General features: G+C 41.8%; 1 protein-coding gene across 2 annotated transcripts in view; it reads right to left on the reverse strand.

Moving 5' to 3' along the window:
* The window catches only part of LOC138853311 (kin of IRRE-like protein 2), a 217,184-nt gene that overhangs the window by 28,550 nt on the left and 166,865 nt on the right, over positions 1–21,769 (reverse strand). For both annotated transcript variants that reach the window (XM_070089314.1, XM_070089315.1), the window contains one exon: positions 15,782–15,916. In XM_070089314.1, the coding sequence (XP_069945415.1) occupies positions 15,782–15,916 (135 nt within the window). The remainder of the gene's footprint in view (positions 1–15,781; positions 15,917–21,769) is intronic.

The raw sequence follows: 21,769 nt of genomic DNA on the forward strand, positions 1-21,769 counted from the left end.
ACCCCTGAGAGGTCACACCCCTGAGAGGTCACACCCCTGAGAGGTCAACCTCAGAGAGGTCACCCCAGAGAGGTCACCCCAGAGAGGTCACACCCCTGAGAGATCACACCCCTGAGAGGTTAAACACCTGAGAGGTCACTCCCCGTGAGAGGTCACCCCCCTGAGAGGTCACCCCCCCGTGAGAGGTCCCCCCCCGTGAGAGGTCACACCCCTGAGAGGTCACACCCCTGAGAGGTCACACCCCTGAGAGGTCACACCCCTGAGAGGTCACACCCCTGAGAGGTAGGTCTGCACGCTGCCTGCATCTCATTACTTACACTGAGGCAGCAGCAACAGTCTTGCAATTTGCACAGGAAAGGCAACCATTCCTGAAATTGCAAGTGAAGAACGTGTTGTTTTCGACGTCCTAAAGGAAAAAAACGATACTATATATATATATATATATATATATATATATATATATATATATATATATATATATATATATATATATATATATATATATATATATATACGTCGTGCCGAATATGTAAAACTGGTCAATTAGCAAGAACTCATTTAAAATTAAGTCCTTTCTAAAATTTTCTCTTATACGTTTAAAGATATATTTTTTTCATTAATGTTAATGTAAAAAATTTTAATTTTGCACCAAAAGAATCTTAGAAAACTTACCTAACCTTATTATAACAAGAACAATTTATTTTAGCCTAACTCAACTAAATATATTTTAGATTTGTTTACAGTAATTTAATACTAAACAAACACAGTGAAATATATTTTTTTCGTTAGTTTCAGAATGATTTTGGCGAAATTATTGCATACACAAATTTTCACTTGTCCTATATGGCAAGATGAGCGTTGCTATTTAAGCCAAGATCGCAAGTTCTGCCTATTCGGCACGACATATATATATATATAGATATATATATATATATATATAAATATATATATATATATATATATATATATATATATATATAGACATACCTATATATATATAGGGGTCCACCTCTGGTGTAAATTGTGGGACCCATAGCCTCGGAGAAGTGCATAAAAAGGCTTCAAGGAAGTTGCAATTATCGTTTAAACTGATTTGCATTAATTATAACACAACAGAAATTTTAAATACCATCATTTTTAAGCTCACGTTTTGAGGATCTTGCTACTGACTACACTTGTACCTCCATGGTATATACCCCGTTGTGTCCAGTACCAGGTGTATATACATCTCTCAGTCTATATACACCGAGAGGTGTGTGTATCTCTCACTGCATATAGACTGAGAATTTACCCTAATTCCTATTAAATAGATTAGAATATGCTTGCTGTTAGAGTCGCAGCCACAACAACCCAGGCACCACAGATTCTCTAAACCTAACAAACTAATGTTTTCAACATCCTAGTTAATGCACTCTTCTAGTTAATGCATTCAGTTTCCAACGAAAATATTACACTGTCAACGTAGTTTCATCCAGTGTAGAGCAGGGATGGAGGGGATCACCTCAGGATTTCCAACAAAAACACGTAAATGGAGGGTCGGCGTAATGTTCCCACGGGGGAATTAGACAGTATTCTGGAATATTGGAACACTGGAATACCGGGAATACTGGGAGTCATTCATCATGTGTGTTCATTGTTCCACTTGCCCGATGGTAAGGATGTTGCCACCATCCATTAAAATATTAAATGAGGTCGTTATGTTTTAATGTTTTGGACGAAAATGGTCAACGAGAGGCAGGGGAAAAAACGAGTGTAGTTTATCTGAAGGAATGTTCGTGTCTAAGACCATCGCGAACATTGTCTTAGATCTGACTAAATGCTATGAGTGATGTCGAAGAGACAATCACTAACAGAACGACATTTGTGAGACGTAAAGATATATTTTTAACATCCATCGATGCGCGCGTACAACACAAGCTAAGTGTCTTTCGACAAGTGCCTCTGACAACCGGTAACTAACACGCAGATAGTACACACGTACACACACACACACACACACACACACACACACACACACACACACACACACACAGATGATTAGGCGATCTCTCTCCTCCAGGTAGTTATACCTGGTCAGGTATAATGACCTGTCCAGGTCCTCACACAGTTTCTCCATACATGAACAACACACGGTATATAGCACTCACAGCACCCAAAATCAGTTCCTCCAATGTTTCGCTCACCAGAAGCTTCCCCAACACAACGTTTCGCTCGCCAGAGGTTTCGTCATTAGACTGAAAAAGTTCCTGGTGAGTATTTCACCTCTGAAAATAAAAATGCTTCCCAACGTTGCCCACCAGTCTTCTACGTCATGAAACGTGCTCAGTGTACGACCCGGCAGAGCGACAGACGCTGAAGAGCAAACCGTTGTAGACGATGTTTCGCTCGGGGCAGAGCTTTATGAATTAATAAATCTCTACACGGATCGAAAGTGCAGTAGAACTAACGACTGTGTCGACAACTTTAGGGAGATAACGAATACTTTCACTTTAGATAACTTTACTGACGACGTCTGGGTCTTCGGACCTTGATAATTCCAACTACAGGGGATCAAGGTTAGAGGATCGAAATGTTTTCAGTAAAGACGTTTATATCCCCCCCCCCAACCCATGAACGAAAGCTCTATAACAGAGGTTTGCTGTTAACGAGGTAACGTCCAAGCTTGATACCTGAGAGCAATACGGACCGGACCGCGGGGGCGTTGACCCCCGAACCCCCCCTCCAGGTATACTCCAGGTAATATCTGCCACCCAACAGCATATCTCCTATTCCAGACTTCATTTAGTTCACAGGAGAACAAAAACTGTATTCGGGTTATTAACCCACCGAGGTTAATAAGCCGTGTGGCTTATTTTCATTAAAGTTCCGAAAATCATTTTCCCAGATGAACATTGGCAACAAGTTTTTGGAGATTTAGATATGCGCCTCACCTCGCCCAGGATTGAACCCGGCACCTTTGGTTACACCACTGGAATTTCATACCCTTTAGATAATAATAATAATAATACATTTATTTACTACAAGTACATGTACATGGTATACAGGCAAACACAATATGAGTTTACATTAAAGACGTAAGAAAATCATGGGAACTATTGGAAAGGTATACTGTGGAATCATATTGCAAGCTCCTGACGAAGTGCTGGGGACAACGCGAAAGGCCTGGAGCTGCTACCTAACTTCTCTCGTGGCTTTCTTGCTGTTAATCGCTTTCACACATTCACCTGTATAATGAATAGCATATACCGTTGTAGTGGATATATATTAAATAGGATTGTCCAGAGGATGGGAGTGAACTAAGGTGAAATGTTTCTCACTCGGGAGTTTAACAGTGAGAAACGAAGAACTGATTAATGGGTTAACTTGATAATGAAGAGGACGATAGATGAGATGCACCACCACACGATAGATGAGATGCACCACCACACGATAGATGAGATGCACCACCACACGATAGATGAGATGCACCACCACACGATAGATGAGATGCACCACCACACGATAGATGAGATGCACCACCACACGATAGATGAGATGCACCACCAGACGATAGATGAGATGCACCACCAGACGATAGATGAGATGCACCATCAGACGATAGATAAGATGCACCATCAGCCATGAAAATCTGCAATTTCATAGGCCTATTGGTTTTTCTTTGTTATTAAGACACCTCACCTGTCAAGACTGTTTCTTAAGAGGAAAATAATTATATACACTAACGACAAGATGATTATAATTATATTTGCAAAAACTGAAGCAACAAGGAAGGTTAAGACGTCTTTAGAAGCGTAAATTAGGTCAGACAAGGTGAACCGGACGAGATCGTTCAAGTCCAGCTGCACCAGCTGCACCAGCTGCTCCATCTTCCCGCTAGGGGAACCAAGGAGGTGCCATGTGATACCAAGAAAAGCTCTTGGCAACACATGAAGAATAAGACACATTTGCAACACTCGGGTATCTTTACTTCCGGTGATAAAGATATACCCAAGAGTTTCTCATTTGTCTTGTTCATCAATTTTTCGGTATTGTATGACATCAATGATCACATTACTTTGCCAGCTTAATAAAACGGAAACATTTAAATCTTCTAAGTAAATATGGCCTACATTCCACTATTATCTAGGTCAAATTGCCCATAAGAGCCCGAACCTGTGCCCCGTGGTTCGGTAATTAATAGTTTAGGTTAATTCACGGTTTTCTGATATATAAGCCACTGGGAGGATGGAGGAGGCAGTAGTCAACACAGGGTGTTGAATATTGTACGATTATCCGAAGTGGTACACTTAATATAGAATAGATGATTAGACTAAGATATATCAGTGTAGGCAGAGTCAGTATATCCACGAGACACTGTATAGATGTGTAATAACAACCAGGAAGTAACGAATGCTCCACAAAAAAGATCGAGTCACTAATGATTCGTTCAGCATCATAACACGAAGGACTGAGAAAGTACTCATTAATCTTTACTGACATAGCTCTGGAATTTCTAATTAGGTTGTATCATGGTCTTTGGATAAGACCCAGGAATGATTCATTGGCTTTAAATCTTATAGATTACTAAAGGGTCATTAATATTGAACTCTTAGTGTATGTACACAGAGATGTAAACTTCTCTATGTATATATCTTTGACCAAGGTATATCCTGATAATTTCTTGTTCCTTATTTTTAATTAATAAATATTTAAGGACCCCATATTATTGTTTGTAAAAATGCCAAATTAAATTTGATCTATTATATTTGCTATCTATAATACTCTAAACTCCGCAAAAGTTATTTAGAAAGTTGAACCCCCGGTATTATTTTCTTTTGGCCCATAAAGGAAAGCGAGCAAGTGAGCGCATACAGAGGAAACTAGTTCATAATATGCTAACTTCAAAAGTTAGTATATTATGACTAGGCTTCATTAGTTGCCTCATTTCCAATTTCTGCCAAATTTTCTGTTTGATAAGATATAGCAAGACTTGCATGAGAATAAAAGGTTGCCTTTTTGGAAAGACCTGAACAGGACAACACCGTCAGTAGGACCGATTGTCTTCCTGATGGAGGAATTAGAAAGTCCTTCGACAAGAAGCCACAAGCTAGAAATGAAGCTCAACGTTTTGAGAGTGACTTGTTAATCAACCAGGACAAACCAAGACGTCGTCTAGCAATTTGTAGGTTAATTGTGAACTGTTTTATCTACAAGAGTTAATTCTGAATATGATTTTTTCTCTAGGTGAACATGCGCTAGCATCGCTTTAGTCGTGTGATAATTTTTAACTCCGCTGTGAGACTGCGATGGGAAATATTCTCCAGAAATACTGTATGCTAAACAAGAAGAAATGGCCCTTTACCACCGCTACTTTGTGTCGGAATATATCTCATACTTGTGGCAAGATTGTATCGTCTCACTCATGTTTGTCATCAACTGAAATGTCTCTCTGGAGGGTGCAGGGAAGCACGATGGTTCTTGATGTTGCAAATGTACCTCTGGAGGAGCGAGGAAGCATGCTGGTTCTCTGTGCTGCATATTTTCTCTGGTAGATCACTGGAGGGTCGGTGAAAATTCAGGGAAGCACCCGGATTCCTAATTCCTGGCAGCGTACCTTTTCAGGAGCGAGTAAGGACGCTGGTACTCGACGTTGCAAACGTACCTCTGGACCTCTGAAGAGTCGAGGAAACAGACATTTGCCTGATGCTTTAAACAAGAAGCTTGAGTGTCCAAGCTGGCAGACAGTGCTGTAGGAATGACCATTCCACAAAGTAGGTCCGATTGTTACTGGGATATTGCCAAAGGCTGAAAAATACAGCGATGCAATGTCACAATTGTCCAGAATGGGGCTAGGTCAACTGGACGTCCAAGAAAGCAAGACTTGCAGAATAGACGAGAGTGTTGACAACAGGGATGATGAAGCAACGACAGTTGATGGAAAATCTTGAAGAAATAAAAACTTTGAACCAATACAGAAATCATTCCAACCCAGAACGTAACCAGACTTATAAATTACTAAACCAAGAAAATAAGAGAAGAAAGAATAAAATTTACATATCTATGGCTGGAACGATTCCTGACTGACGTCCATTTCGGAGACAATACCTTAGATGACATTTCGATCAGTCCTGGACCATTACCAAGCCGCGGGTGACTTGTTCCAGGACGAACCGAAACATCGTATGTGGGTTACTTACAAACAAGGAGAAAAATAAAAAAATAATAATTCAAAAAAAAAGCTGTAGCTAAGACCCCCAAGTTTGAACTAAGACTCACATTTAAGCACGTAAAACAAATATAAAATAAATTTTAAAGAATAAAACACAAAGTCCCAGAAGCACAGGAAGAAGTGAGACAACAGAGAGAAAATTCCTCAATGGATTTACATATTTTAACAATACTGGATAAACCAACAGTGTGATGCTGTAAGGATTTTTTGAGAAAAGTGAAATTTTTAAGGAAGTTCGGCCTATTTGGCATGTTTTGCTTGTATATATATATATATATATATATATATATATATATATATATATATATATATATATATATATATATACATATATATATATATATATATATCAGAGCTTTTAAAGCTGTTATGATAGCTACATACATCACACGGGAGAAAAAACCCTGGATAGGCAGATTGCATTTATCTGAACTTTAAAAACAAAATAGACTTTTCGACAGTGTATTTCGTGAAAAAATAAACCAGAGACTACGAAATATAGCTGGAACAAAAGCCAAACTGCTCTCACATGAATGCAGGAGCAATGCCAGCAGAAGTAACATGTTAATATTTACCTAACTTGAATTTATTACCAGAAAGAGAATAACTGTTTATGTTAAAATACTGTCAGATGACGTCTAGACTTTACAGATTAAAAAAGAAATCCATACGAATGTAAACAAGACGACCCGTGTAGAGGAACTGTGATGAACTGAGACTAAAGTAATTATCGTGATATGGATGTTAGAATTTAATGTGGATTAATGTTGCGTAATGGAGAAAGTTCAAAGAGACTTCGTAATGAGAGCAGACTGTGTCAGACTGATGTTTATATCAAAGGGTTGTAGCGTTAATTATAATATATGTGTTCACTGAATAATACCGTGATACGGCAGTGAACTACAACTGTATTGTAGCAGTGAACTACCCTTGTTGTGCTCCAGCTCACAACACCTGCATCAGTAGTGTGATGTCATCACCCGGAAAAGTGAATCAACTAATTAAGAGACACACTTCAAAATGACTCGCAGAGCAAAAGTGTGTTTTCAGAACTAGAAACTACTGTGTGAAGATAACACTTGTTGGCTGACGAGACTCAAGGGAGCCATGATAACTAATATAGGTCAGATTCGCAAGAGAAAATAGATAAGAGAGATTTTTTAGTGCCATAGAACATAAGATACTTAGAAATGTTTTACTCACGGAGAAGTTTATTGCTGAAATGCGACTCTAGAGAAAGTGGTAAATGTTAGAGCCAGTGGAAACGAAGTGTTTGAAGATGTGACATAACATGTAGAGCTGTGCTGCTGTAACTGCTAGCACTGAAGACTGGTGCACCACCAGCACAGCTCTGCTGCTGTAACTGCTAGCACTGAAGACTGGTGCACCACCAGCACAGCTCTGCTGCTGTAACTGCTAGCACTGAAGACTGGTGCACCACCAGCACAGCTCTGCTGCTGTAACTGCTAGCACTGAAGACTGGTGCACAGCTCTGCTGCTGTAACTGCTAGCACTGAAGACTGGTGCACCACCAGCACAGCTCTGCTGCTGTAACTGCTAGCACTGAAGACTGGTGCACCACCAGCACAGCTCTGCTGCTGTAACTGCTAGCATTGAAGACTGGTGCACCACCAGCACAGCTCTGCTGCTGGAACTACTAACAATGAAGGCAGGGACACCACCAACACAGCTGTACTGCTGTAACTACTAACAATGAAGGCAGGGACACCACCAACACAGCTGTACTGCTGTAACTACTAACAATGAAGGCAGGGACACCGCCAGCACAGCTCTACTGCTGTAACTGCTAACAATGAAGACAGGTACACCACCAGCACAGCTCTACTGCTGTAACTGCTAGCACTGAAGACTGGTGCACCACCAGCACAGCTCTGCTGCTGTAACTACTAACAATGAAGGCAGGGACACCACCAACACAGCTGTACTGCTGTAACTACAATTAGTAATCACACATTCACCTGACTTATCGTTTGGCTTTTTATCTCAGTTCTTAATTTCGATCCATAACTGATCTAAACTGTCCTAAATTTGAAGAACAGGAGGAGAATGAGGTAATCAGTCCCTCAGCCTTGAGTCTTAAATTTCATCTTCGAATTGTGCTTAAGTTATGAATTGTTACAGCTGCGGTATTGTGTCTTAGTTTACACTGTCTCAGCAGTTTTACATGAAGTGCCATGAAGAGGAGTGTGTGTGATGCGTCCACTTTAACACGTTGTATAATGTTGTTACAGAGTTTTGTGAAAGAGCAACGAGACAAACAATGCCACTGTTCAGTGTAAACAACGAAGACAATACTGGGTCATTAAAAATGATAACGAATGAATGAGTGGAAAATTAATTTAGGTATTGACAATAAAGGATGTTTATATCAATCATTGTGAAGGAAATTCTCTCTCTCTCTCTCTCTCTCTCTCTCTCTGACAGACCATCGGCTTCCTGCCATAACTCGTTCACGGTTCCGCTCACATTACCGTATTTCATCAAGTTCATTTCTTGTCCAATTTGTAGCTGAGACCATTCCCTCTTTCATCTCATATTACTGTTCTCACCTTCCGTCTCTTCAGCAGCCAAAACCAGACTTCCAGACTACCTACCTACCTGCCTATATATATATATATATATATATATATATATATATATATATATATATATATATATATATATATATATATATATATATATATATATATATATATATTACGTATATACATTTTCTCCTGTTTTCAATTGCATTTTACTCTCTCTTTGATTCAAATATCGAACTTCCAACACTACTGAAAAAAGGTTACAAAAAAGGCTTTTACGTGGAAGCCATTTCTCTGTGTGCAGTGTATTATCAAGTCATTGCTTCATAAAGCTCTACACAGAGCGAAACTTGGTATAATAAATTTCTACACAGGGCAAAAATCTGTTCCACAATTTCTGTCTTCTCTGCAATATATTTCATTTTATTCCCCAGTATAATTGTATGTCGTATCAATAAATATTTTAATGATATCGTCCAGCAATTAATTGATTGTCCTTTTAAACCAAAGCATTCACGCTGTTATTTGTCACCCAGTCTAAACTCACAGCCACGGCTAGATGCTCATCAACAACACATCAGACCAATGCCGGGGATATTAGTTGTGTCAACACTTGACCAATGCCGGGGATATTAGTTGTGTCAACGCTACTTTTGACCAATGCCAGGGATATTAGTTGTGTCAACGCTACTTTTGACCAATGCCAGGGATATTAGTTGTGTCAACACTACTTTTGACCAATGCCAGGGATATTAGTTGTGTCAACGCTACTTTTGACCAATGCCAGGGATATTAGTTGTGTCAACACTACTTTTGACCAATGCCAGGGATATTAATTGTGGCAACACTACTTAACAATCTGTCGGTATTTTATACCATTTTAATGTTCAACACTACTTTTGACCAGTGCCAGGGATATTAGTATGATCAACAACACTTCGGACCAATGCCAGTGACATCAATGTCATCAACAACACTTCACACCAATGCTAGAGACATCAATTTCATCAACAACACTCTAGACCAATGCCAGGGACATCAATTTCATCATCAACACTTCAGATCAATGCCTTATCGCCCATCCAACACTAATATTTTCCTCCTAACATTCAACAATTCTGCAGGTTTAATCTCCGGTGGATTTCCTCTGATCTCTCTCAGGTTTTCCTCTCACTTATTCCCCAGGTGCTGGAAGAATAAAAAAAGGAGAGACCAGTTTCACCATCTGTGCAATTCACATTCAAGCCTTGGCCTTCGGGTGATTTATTTTCTAGACATATATCCGGAGTGCCCCAACTTCTAGGTCGGAAGCTGCAAGTATTTTATGTGCAGCTGTGAGGGTTTATGTAGTGCACATATTGAATATTCCATACTCGTCCGTCATCGATCTTACATCCTCTCTCATGTGTCGTCTGTTCCCCCCCCCCCCTTGTCTCCTCCGCTCCAGCCTCGTATTGTCCCGTCAGAATGAAAAGCCGAGCTAGAGGGGAGACAATGATGTCGGATGATGCCTTTCTCTGGCCTGAAAGCCTCGCCCCCAGCTCCCAGCGCCGCTCATTACACCTCTGGTCCTCCCTTGGACACCTAGCAATACAAGATTACATACCGCGCAACACCTAATTAGCACATTTTTCATACTCTGATGAACACACTACTGGTGATACTTTTTACAATATGGATTTTCCTAACCATTATCTTCACTGTTAACCACTTTACTGCACCAATTTCGCAATAAATGATTCCTGTTATGCAGTTCTGTTTATGTATTTTTAACGAAAATGCTACGTTATGAGTTTGGTCTCGTATGTTACTACTGGAGCCTCTTACTAGAGCCTCTTACTGGAGCCTCTTACTAGAGCCTCTTACTGGAGCCTCTTACTAGAGCCTCTTACTGGAGCCACTTACTAGAGCCTCTTACTTGAGCCTCTTACTAGAGCCTCTTACTGGAGCCTCTTACTAGAGCCTCTTACTGGAGCCTCTTACTAGAGCCTCTTACTGGAGCAACTTACTAGAGCCTCTTACTTGAGCCTCTTACTAGAGATTTTTATTTTAGCTTTAAAAACAACAAGGGTTTCTTAATACGAGTCTTCAGGAATTTCTTACATCTGTTTCTCACCGCCTGTGTCGTACAGAAGGTCAGCTGTGAGAAATTAGGCACATGTGAAACATCTGGGTATTTTTGCGTCTACGAAGTAAAGATATCCAGATACCGTAAATGTATCTAATTGACCATCTTGTCGGTATTGTGTACCATTGCTAATACAAGGTCAGCTGTGTTGTCTGTCAGTGCGGATGAAGTGTTCCGAGCGTCTTAACTCAGCTGACAGTCACTGTCTTTAAACTACCGAGGCTCGTCCACAAGCTCCAGCCGCCCTCCTCCCAGACCCTGGCTCCAGTTCGAATTCGTTCCGAAGTACGGAGCATGGAAAAACAAACAAACATTCGCCTTGTTTTTGGTTTCCAAGCTCCTTGGTTTAGCTCACGCTACCTGCCAGACAGTGTTGGCCTGGTTCCCTGTGTGACTGTCAGGCCCACATCATTACTCTGTGTTTTCCCCACCACTTCAACAAGGCTGATTTCGTCCCTTGATGAAGGAAACCCGTTCAGTGTGATGGAATATGACGGGGAAATACAGCTAGCTCTTGTTCCCGCCATGCAGCTATCATACAGAGTATGCAGCAACGCACTGTTGGTGCGCCCTGTGTTTAATAAAACTAAATGCAAACTGAGCGGCATTCTATGTTAGCACACGTGGGTCAGGCTTCTGTTAGCACACGAGGGTCAGGCTTCTGTTAGCACACGAGGGCCAGGTTTCTGTTAGCACACGAGGGTCAGGCTTCTGTTAGCACACGAGGGTCAGGCTTCTGATAGCACACGAGGGCCAGGCTTCTGTTAGCACACGAGGGTCAGGCTTTTGATAGCACACGAGGGTCAGGCTTCTGATAGCACACGAGGGCCAGGCTTCTGTTAGCACACGAGGGTCAGGCTTTTGATAGCACACGAGGGTCAGGCTTCTGTTAGCACACGAGGGTCAGGCTTCTGATAACGCTTCACTAAGTCTATTAAATTCACATTCAACAAAATGAACACGAGAATAAAAGAAAAAGAACAACGAAAAGTGAGAGAAAGCGAGAGGAGGATAGTGGTAGGAAAAAGTGTCAATGTATAAAGGAAGAGGAGAAGAAGGAAGAGGTTGGGGGACGAGAAGAGGAAGGGGAGAAAAATAAAGGAATTTGGAGAAATCGATGTCAAGGAACACAGGTGAAAATTAAACTTAAATCCCTTAAATACAACTTCAAATCAATCTCTTAGACGTAAGAAAAATGAACCAGAAACTGGACAAAAAGAGGAAAAATGCATAAAGAAAAATAACAGGAAGATTAACTAGAAAACAGACGGAAAAAAAGAGAAGAATCAACACACAAGACATGGAAGACAACTTTAATGTATGTGCTGGTATCTCCAGGTTACCAAGACGATCACTGGCCAACACTTGTCACCTGCGTCTTAAGACAATTCTCCGTCAAATTTGTCTCAAATTTCCTCAAAATTCATAAATAAACTAATTTTTAGCTATAAAGATTCATTATCATTATTATTATTATTATTATTATTATTATTATATTCGTACTGCTGTTACTACTACTACTACTACTACTACTACTATTGCTACTACTGATACTCTTACTACTGCTAATAATAATAATAATAATACTATTATTAATAATGAATAATAATATATATGGGAAGATCTAGATCCGAAAGGGTCTTACGGCGCCTAATGTAATGGGATGCAGTGAGGTTTGATCCAAGGAAGAGGAGGGTAACTCCAGTTCCTTGGACATCAGGATTCCTTCAGCAGCATCAAAGGACCTGCCTCATCTCCATAGTTTCTTTCCTCTTAATGTAATATTAAAAGATTACCTTTTGTTATATTATTTGGTTATATTTTGATGATATATCAACCAAATTTAACGTAACTTAACGTAATGTAATTTAATCTAGTTTAACTTAACGTAACCTAACTTAATCTAATTCAACGTAACGTAACGTAATTTAACTTAATGTAATTTAATTTGAATAGATAGAGAAAATAGCTTGAAATCGTATGTGGGCTTCGTACGTTAGTCTTTAGAGGATTTGGTGTCACCTAACAGTAAATAGGTACTTGGGTGTTAGTTTACTTATTCTTGCTGCCCCTGTTCACTTAACAGCCATGGGTACCTGTTAGTCTCCTTGCACCTACTGTCCCCGTCATCTAGCAGTAAACAGGTACCTGTTAGTCTCATTGCGCCTGCTGCCCCTGTTCATGCAGTAGTCAACAGGTACCTGCATTAGTCTCCTCGCACCTGCTGCGTCATACAGCTGGGGTTTGAAATGTGCTGAGGTACGACAACCAGCTAGTTTTTAGTCTGTAAAAATTAAGAATGGAAAAGAATATTCTGAGAAGTGCCAATACCATGAAGACCTGCTGCTGGGGACCGGTGCCGGGACCGGTCCGGGGACCGTCCTGGGGACCGTCCTGGGGAAGGGTTGGCCATGGTGAGAGCTGAAATAACGGAGATTTGTGTGCCTTTGTGTCACACACAGCTACCCACACATCGCATGTGTGTGTGTGTATGTGTGTGTATTCACCTATTTGTGGTTGCAGGGGTCGAGTCACAGCTCCAGGCCCCGCCTCTGCACTGGCCGCTACTGGGCCACTCTTCCTGCGCCATGAGCTTTATCATACCTCTTCTTAAAGCTATGTATGAGTATGTGTGTGTCAACCCTCACACAAGCCTTCCTTGTGGATTTTATCCGATGGTTGGGAAAATAATTAAGCATTTGACGTGTAAATTGAGGCTAAATTAATTACGCCTTTACTCTTAGTAATTTTTCAACAGTGATATATGACACTTCTCGGGTAAACTTTCACATTATATATATTATTATGCATTAACTGCAAGGTTATATTACCCCTTGTATTAATAATAATAATAATAATAATAATAATAATAATACTAATAATAATAATAATAACAGCAATAATAATAATAATAATAATCACAATAACAGCAATAATAATAATAATAATAATAATAATAATAATAATACTAATAATAATAATAATAACAGCAATAATAATAATAATAATAATAAATAATAATAATAATCATAATAACAGCAATAATAATAATAATAATAATAATAATAATAATAATAATAATAATAATAATAACAATAATAATAATAATCACAATAATAGCAATAATAATAATAATAATAATAATAATAATAATCACAATAACAGCAATAATAATAATAATAATAATAATAATAATAATAATAATATCACTTCGACCAAAGTCTACTTTGAAGTGGATTAAAATATTTTAATGTTTATAATCATTGTGAGGGGGAGAAACAGTAGACAATATAATACATTAATAAAGTTCCGCCTTGGTTGTATTTTAACAGTTACTGCAGCAAATTACCCAACTAATTCACATAATTATGCTCGGATATGCAAATGTACCAATTGCTTTTAATTGTGTGGTGATAATATTGTATTAGTAGTGTGTGTGTGTGCAGGGAACACGAAGAGGCGGGACCAGGAGCTATGAATCGACCCTTGCAATCACAATTAGGTGAGTACATAAAATACCCTTTCTGGTTTATGTGAATGATGTTCTCTGGATGAGATTATGTCTGATTTAACCCTGATGCTGATGACGTAAAACCGAAGAGTAGGATGTAAACCCACGAGGGAATGACTCCTAATGGATCTGGACAGTCTGAAAGACTGGTCAGATAAGTGGTTGTTTGAATTCAACCCCAGCAAATACAAGGTTATGAAGTTTGTAATAAAGTTGGTAGAATTACCGACAATATGTAAAGTAATGGCTTGATAAAGTAATGGCTTGATAAAGCTCCTGGAGAGCGAAACGTTGCCACAATAAAATGTCACATTAGTTGCACTTGTGTCCTTTTACTTTACAAGGTTATGAAGATCGGGGAAAAGGCCAGAACACAGGAAACGAAATATAGTTTCGAGAGAGAGGCTGCAGACCACACTCAAACAGATAGGTCCAAGGGTGAGTATAGCGCCTAGCATATTGCCAAAGACTTCCGTCAACTACTTAACCTCCAGCAGTTAATACTCTTCTGAAAAAATAAAGACTAGGCTTCAAGAATCTTAACAGTCATTCCAGGCCCTTTGTAAGACACATGTAAGGCTCATGAATATCAAATGGTATACAATACCGACAGGTTGGTAGATAAGACACATAGGCAACATGTAAGGCTTATCCTGGAGTACGCAGCACCAGTACGGAACCCCACACCAGAGGAAGCATGTTAGGAAACTGGACCAAATGCAAAAGTGTGCAACGAGACTAGTCCCAGAGCTAAGAGAGGCTGACGGAACTGGAGGATAGAATAGCCAGGGGAGACATGATAACAACATGCAAAATACTCAAAGGAACCGATAGGATAGACAAAAATAGGCTGCCTCAGAGGCGGGAAACAGCTACTCGGGGGCACAACTGGAAGGCAAAAGTGAGTCAGAGATGTCAGGAAGTATTTTTTCAATCTCAGGGTGATCGAGAAGTGAAATGTCTTACAGAAGTGGAAGTGAAGACAGACTTCATACATAGATTTAAGAGAAGGTACGATAGAGCCCACGAGGCTAGGAGGGAATGGATGGATGTGGTAAGTGGCAAGTGGAAAGGCGGGGCCAGGAGCTAAGGTTCAACCCCAGAACCACATATAGGTGAGTACACACACACACACAAACTCGGGATGTTAATGGCGGAGTTAGTTCAGAATCTGTCTCTTCCATCGCGAGTTTGAGAGAGAGAGAGAGAGAGAGAGAGAGAGAGAGAGAGAGAGAGAGAGAGAGAGAGAGAGGAAAGTATTTAACATGCAGTTAAAAGGTGTGTATGGGTGCCACAGCATGAGCCTCTGCCCTTTCATGACAGTGCCAACAAAATGCCACCAGGATGCCACTAAGATGCCACTGAGGTGCCAGTAGAGTTCCACTCACCTAAAACGAAGCCATCCTTGGTCCACTGTGCACGTCCCTGCTGGTTCTCCACCACACACCTCAACATAACATCGTTACCCTCTCTCACTCTCACACTCCCTGGCCGCTCGCGGAACACCTGTACCACCTCAACACCTGTAATATATATATCAATGTCATTAACACCTGTTGCACCTGCAATATATATTAATCTTGTAATATGTGAGTATTATCAACACCTGTTATGCCTGCTACACCTGTAACACCTGTTACACATGCTTGTTATTAATACTTGAAGTCACATATAATACACTTGTAATGCTTAAAGGGATTATTATAACACCTGTAATATTTGTGATTTCAAAACATTTCACTTGTAATACACTGTGCTTGATATTAACACCTGCTACACCTGTTGCTAGTCGTGTAAACATTGGTTAAAATGGTCAGTAACGCATCTGTAAAGTAAGGATCTATAAACAGCTGTAAAACAGTGGTCCAAACATGTGTTAAATTATGGTCTAAACATATGTAAAACAATTATTTTCACATCTGTAAAGTAATGATCTAAATATCTGCAACGCAGTGATCTGAACATCTGTAACAATGATCTAAACATTTGTAATTCATCGACATAAAGCATCTGTGATTAACGGCGTGAAAACGTCTGTAATTCAACAGTCGTAACCAGACAGATGTATTCCGGTCGCTGCTCGATCCGAGAAAGTTATCCCCGGTTACCTTAAGCCCAGCCTTCTCTACCTCAATGCGTGCCAAAGGAACAGTGCAGTGTGTAGCGAAAGGTTTGAAACCTGTCAGAAGAGGCATTGGCAAGTTATCACATGGGCACTAATATCCTAATTTTTATTTTACAGGTAGAGAGAACACGATGCAGAACACACTATAGAGAACAGCCTGGCAAGAAATGCACGACATAGACAGAGAACACAATGTAGACAACACAATTCGGACAGAGCACAATACAGAGGGAACACAATACAGGTAGACAAAACACGGTACAGACAGGACACAATAGACACAGAACACAGTAAAGAAAGAACACAGTGCAGACAGAACACAGTATAGACAGAGCACAGTATAGACAGAACACAGTACAGACAGAACACAACACAGGACACAGCAGAGGAAGACAGCCGGGGGAAATATCAGAGATTCTCACCGGCAGAGCACGTGTTAATGAACACTGTAATTAACTTACAAGTCAGAGATGCAGCCAGGTGACTCAGACACCTGTGTCAGGTGATCATCTCTCTCCCTTGTCACCTAAACAGGTGGCGAGGCACCACCTGGCACCAATACAGGTGGCGAGGTAGGCACCTTACTCCAAAAAAAGATGGTTAGGATAGTACCATCTGAAGATCTTTAAATTATTTTAGATATACCAAGTTCAAAATTTTTTTTTGCTTTGCACTAATCTATGATGGATATTGTAAATTCCTTCAATAATTATAGGTCCCAGTAATTATCCACTTGCATGTTATACTTGTATAATCAATCGAGTAATTATATGATGATGTTAATGAGGCCAGCTAGGGCATTTGGCGCCTTTAATAAGGATAGCAATTTGGCCCCAAGTGGTAAGTAGGGCATTTATGGTGTTAATTCAGCAGTACTGCCACCTGGAACACCACTGGTGGAGCACCAGTGGTGCGCCACTAGTGAATCATCACTGGTGGAGCACCACTGGAGCACTAGTGGAGTACCACTGGAGCACTAGTGGAGCACCACTGTTGCAGCACTAGTGGAGTGCCACTGGTGGAGCACCACTGGTGGAGTCTCACTGGTGGAGCACCACTGATGGAGCATCACTGGTGGAGCCCCACTGGTGGAACACTAGTGGAGCACCACTTGTGGAGCATAACTGGTGGAGCATTACTGGTGGAGCATCACTAGTGGAGCACCACTGGTGGAACATGACTGGTGGAGCACCACTGGAGCACTAGTGGAGCACTAGTGGAGCACCACTGGTGGAGCCTCACTGGTGGAGCACCACTGATGGAGCATCACTGGTGGAGCCCCACTAGTGGAACACTAGTGGAGCACCAATGGTGGAGCATAACTGGTGGAGCATTACTGGTGGAGCATCACTAGTGGAGCACCACTGGTGGAACATGACTGGTGGAGCATGACTGGTGGAGCACCACTAGTGGAGCACCACTGGTGGAGCACCACTGGTGGAGCACCACTGGTGGAGCATGACTGGTGGAGCACCACTAGTGGAGCACCACTGGTGGAGCACCACTAGTGGAGGATTATTAGAGGACCACCAAGGTAGCACCACCAGTGTAGCATTAACAGTATAGAACCGCCAGTGTAGCACCACCAGTGTAGCACCACCAGTGTAGCACCGCCAGTGTAGCACCACCATCACTATCACGTCAGTGAATTAAAGAGCAAAACACTCACCCCCATATATGTATATATATATATATATATATATATATATATATATATATATATATATATATATATATATATATATATATATATATATATATATATATATATATATATATATATTTATTTATGTCGTGTCGAATAGGTAAAATATGTCAATTAGCAAGAACTCATTTAAAATTAAATCCTTTCTAAAATTTTCTCTCATACGTTTAAAGATACGTATATTTTTTCATTTATGTTAATATAAAAATTAATAATTTTGTACCAAAAGAACCTTAGAAAACTTACCTAACCTTATTATAACAAGCACAGTTTAATTTAGCCTAATCTAACTAAATATATTTTAGATAAGTTTACAATAATCTAATAATAAACAAACGCAATGGAATATATTTTTTTTCTTTAGGTTCAGAATGAATTTTTACGAAATTACTGCATACACAAATTTTCGCATGTCTTATTCGGCAAGAAGAGCGTTGCTATTTAAGCCAGAATAGCAAGTTTTACCTATTCGGCACGACATATATAATATCTGTTTGGATGAGTTAGGCCAAAGTTCAGATGTTTGTTGTCTAATTATTTCTCTGTAATATTTTTCGTCCGCAGCTAATTTTTGGTCCACCGCAAAACACATTTTACCCATTTTTTTACGATTCTGACATTGTTAATTATTTCCCACCAGTCTTGGTCCGTGACGGATGACGGGTGGGGGACGTTTCTCTCAGGGGACGGAGCCCCCTCTTACGTCTCGCTTGCCTGTCCTCAACACCACCAGAAAAAAAAGACACATCAAAAAGCCAAATTAAGAAAAGGAGAATAAATTTCTAAGGGTGAATACATTATTCTGCTTCTGTCGCCTCGGTAAAAGACACAATAAATCCATCTTGGATTTTTTTCCTTCTGAAATGTCAGCTGAAAGTCGGTTTGGAAAATACAAGGCTCACCTATTTTTATTTTATTTAATTGACTCCCGTGTGTACGCATGCAAGACCTGACGAGCGAAACGTGTGAGAAGTGACGAGCAAAACGTGTGAGCCTTGAGTGATAAAAAACTGTGCGGAACTGAAAGAATTTCCTGAGATGGAATTGAGTGTTTGTCGAACTGACGACTTAACGTAGAGTGACGCTGTGGTAGCTGAGGATCCTGAGACCTGTCAAGTAGACCACGAGGAGAGACCTGTCAAGTAGACCACGAGGAGAGACCTGTCAAGTAGACCACGAGGAGAGACCTGTCAAGTAGACCACGAGGAGAGACCTGTCAAGTAGACCACGAGGAGAGACCCGTCAAGTAGACCACGAGGAGAGACCTGTCAAGTAGACCACGAGGAGAGACCTGTCAAGTAGACCACGAGGAGAGACCTGTCAAGTAGACCACGAGGAGAGACCTGTCAAGTAGACCACGAGGAGAGACCCGTCAAGTAGACCACGAGGAGAGACCTGTCAAGTAGACCACGAGGAGAGACCTGTCAAGTAGACCACGAGGAGAGACCCGTCAAGTAGACCACGAGGAGAGACCCGTCAAGTAGACCACGAGGAGAGACCTGTCAAGTAGACCACGAGGAGAGACCTGTCAAGTAGACCACGAGGAGAGACCTGTCAAGTAGACCACGAGGAGAGACCTGTCAAGTAGACCACGAGGAGAGACCTGTCAAGTAGACCACGAGGAGAGACCCGTCAAGTAGACCACGAGGAGAGACCTGTCAAGTAGACCACGAGGAGAGACCTGTCAAGTAGACCACGAGGAGAGACCCGTCAAGTAGACCACGAGGAGAGACCTGTCAAGTAGACCACGAGGAGAGACCCGTCAAGTAGACCACGAGGAGAGACCTGTCAAGTAGACCACGAGGAGAGACCTGTCAAGTAGACCACGAGGAGAGACCTGTCAAGTAGACCACGAGGAGAGACCTGTCAAGTAGACCACGAGGAGAGACCTGTCAAGTAGACCACGAGGAGAGACCTGTCAAGTAGACCACGAGGAGAGACCTGTCAAGTAGACCACGAGGAGAGACCTGTCAAGTAGACCACGAGGAGAGACCTGTCAAGTAGACCACGAGGAGAGACCTGTCAAGTAGACCACGAGGAGAGACCTGTCAAGTAGACCACGAGGAGAGACCCGTCAAGTAGACCACGAGGAGAGACCCGTCAAGTAGACCACGAGGAGAGACCCGTCAAGTAGACCACGAGGAGAGACCTGTCAAGTAGACCACGAGGAGAGACCTGTCAAGTAGACCACGAGGAGAGACCTGTCAAGTAGACCACGAGGAGAGACCTGTCAAGTAGACCACGAGGAGAGACCCGTCAAGTAGACCACGAGGAGAGACCTGTCAAGTAGACCACGAGGAGAGACCTGTCAAGTAGACCACGAGGAGAGACCCGTCAAGTAGACCACGAGGAGAGACCCGTCAAGTAGACCACGAGGAGAGACCCGTCAAGTAGACCACGAGGAGAGACCTGTCAAGTAGACCACGAGGAGAGACCTGTCAAGTAGACCACGAGGAGAGACCTGTCAAGTAGACCACGAGGAGAGACCCGTCAAGTAGACCACGAGGAGAGACCCGTCAAGTAGACCACGAGGAGAGACCTATCAAGTAGACCACGAGGAGAGACCCGTCAAGTAGACCACGAGGAGAGACCTGTCAAGTAGACCACGAGGAGAGACCCGTCAAGTAGACCACGAGGAGAGACCTGTCAAGAATACCACGAGGAGAGACCCGTCAAGTAGACCACGAGGAGAGACCTGTCAAGTAGACCACGAGGAGAGACCCGTCAAGTAGACCACGAGGAGAGACCTGTCAAGTAGACCACGAGGAGAGACCTGTCAAGTAGACCACGAGGAGAGACCTGTCAAGTAGACCACGAGGAGAGACCCGTCAAGTAGACCACGAGGAGAGACCCGTCAAGTAGACCACGAGGAGAGACCTATCAAGTAGACCACGAGGAGAGACCCGTCAAGTAGACCACGAGGAGAGACCCGTCAAGTAGACCATGAGGAGAGACCCGTCAAGTAGACCACGAGGAGAGACCTGTCAAGTAGACCACGAGGAGAGACCTGTCAAGTAGACCACGAGGAGAGACCTGTCAAGTAGACCACGAGGAGAGACCTGTCAAGTAGACCACGAGGAGAGACCCGTCAAGTAGACCACGAGGAGAGACCCGTCAAGTAGACCATGAGGAGAGACCTGTCAAGTAGACCACGAGGAGAGACCTGTCAAGTAGACCACGAGGAGAGACCTGTCAAGTAGACCACGAGGAGAGACCTGTCAAGTAGACCACGAGGAGAGACCTGTCAAGTAGACCACGAGGAGGGACCTGTCAAGTAGACCACGAGGAGGGACCTGTCAAGTAGACCACGAGGAGAGACCTGTCAAGTAGACCACGAGGAGAGACCTGTCAAGTAGACCACGAGAAGAGACCTGTCAAGTAGACCACGAAGAGAGACCTGTCAAGTAGACCACGAGGAGAGACCTGTCAAGTAGACCACGAGGAGAGACCTGTCAAGTAGACCACGCGGAGAGACCTGTCAGGAAGACCACGAGGAGAGACCTGTCAAGCAGACCATGAGGAGAGACCTGTCAAGAAGACCACGAG

The sequence above is a fragment of the Cherax quadricarinatus genome, chromosome 28 (assembly GCF_038502225.1).
Source record: "Cherax quadricarinatus isolate ZL_2023a chromosome 28, ASM3850222v1, whole genome shotgun sequence".
Taxonomy (NCBI): Eukaryota; Metazoa; Arthropoda; class Malacostraca; order Decapoda; family Parastacidae; genus Cherax; species Cherax quadricarinatus.